Below are 1,325 nucleotides of genomic sequence, written 5' to 3' on the forward strand. Positions count from 1 at the left end.
ATGTTGGAACATTTAAATTTAAAGATTGCAGTTTACGAGATCATGCAGTTGTAGCAATAGCTGATGCATTGGTAAAAATCAATTCTTTAGTGTACCTTAACCTCGGCAACAACTGCATCGCACAACAGGCAGCCTGCACCTTCACAACTGCTTAAGACCAGATACAAGTTCAATTATACTTTCAGCTGCTAGACAAAAATCTGCATTGAAATGCCTGAATTTGAGCTCAAACATCACAACAACTTCTACAGATAGGTATCTTAGCATCAATTGTTGATCACTCACAGTTAGAATACATTGATTCATCATATTGCTACTTATCAGAGTCTGGATTTCTTCAAATTTTGAATGGGTTTATCAAGATAAGCATACTACAGTATGTCAATATTGAATCAAATGCTGTCACCTAAAGATCAGTGGGAATACAATTGTAAATGCAGACACATTAGTGCAAGTAATTAGAGCAAATGTAAAACTGAGGCATCTTAACATATTGCATTGTCAAATCAATGCTGCTAGCCTTGTTACAGTTTTCAAAGCCTTACACAATAAAATTTGTTTGTCTTATTTTGATGTTAGTTACAGTTTTATAGTCAAAATGGCTGCCATTGAACTGGATAAAGTATTTCATAGCGACAAAATCATAACACATTTATTATTGAGTCATTGTGTGTTTGAACCACAGTCAATTAGCAAAATTGTGCCACCCCTAAAACTATTTGGTTGTTTAAGGCATTTAGATCTAAGCAGCACTGCGAATGGTCAATGCTTGGAAGATGATATATCAGATGTTATTGAGAGCAATATAATGTTACAACATTTGAATATATCAAAATGGAAGTTATCTGGACTTCGCCTTATGAAGATTACTTCAAGTATAATGAAGCTATCAATGTTAGAGCACTTGAATATTTCTTGCAATGAAATAGTTGATGAAGCTGCTGTTGCAATTGCATCTACTATCAAAAACAATTCATCTCTCCAACATTTGCTTTTGAACAATTGTAATATCCAAGAATTAGGAATCAAGAAAATTGCCAATGCATTGAGATGTATATCATTTGCTGTCTCTTGATATTAGCAACAATCAAATCACAGCTAAAATTGAGTTAGAAATTGCTGATGCAGTAAATCCTGCTCTATAATTGCACATGTAGCCATTAACTTCATCAATACAAGTTCCATTATTATCACAAGGATCAGGATCACAATCATCAATATCTGTAGTACAGTTAACACCAGTAAATCCTGCTACACAATCACACATGTAGCCATCAGTGATATTTCCACAGTTTCTGCCATTAAGACATGGATTAGACATGAAG

General features: G+C 34.0%; 1 protein-coding gene across 1 annotated transcript; it reads left to right on the forward strand.

The window, feature by feature from the left end:
• The first annotated feature begins 598 nt into the window (after positions 1-598).
• Positions 599-1,075, forward strand: LOC136248241 (leucine-rich repeat-containing protein 34-like). The gene is made up of 2 exons (XM_066040051.1): positions 599-622; positions 686-1,075. Exons 1-2 carry the CDS (start codon positions 599-601, stop codon positions 1,073-1,075), a joined length of 414 nt encoding a protein of 137 aa, XP_065896123.1.
• The last annotated feature ends 250 nt before the right edge of the window (positions 1,076-1,325 follow it).

Source organism: Dysidea avara, chromosome 2, assembly GCF_963678975.1.
Source record: "Dysidea avara chromosome 2, odDysAvar1.4, whole genome shotgun sequence".
NCBI classification, from domain to species: Eukaryota; Metazoa; Porifera; class Demospongiae; order Dictyoceratida; family Dysideidae; genus Dysidea; species Dysidea avara.

Bases quoted from the DNA above. Each gene is read 5' to 3' on its own strand.
- LOC136248241 (XM_066040051.1), top strand. From the start codon at position 599: ATGGCTGCCATTGAACTGGATAAA. The intron at 623-685 runs GTATTTCATAGC...TTTGAACCACAG, and splicing joins CTGCCATTGAACTGGATAAA to TCAATTAGCAAAATTGTGCC.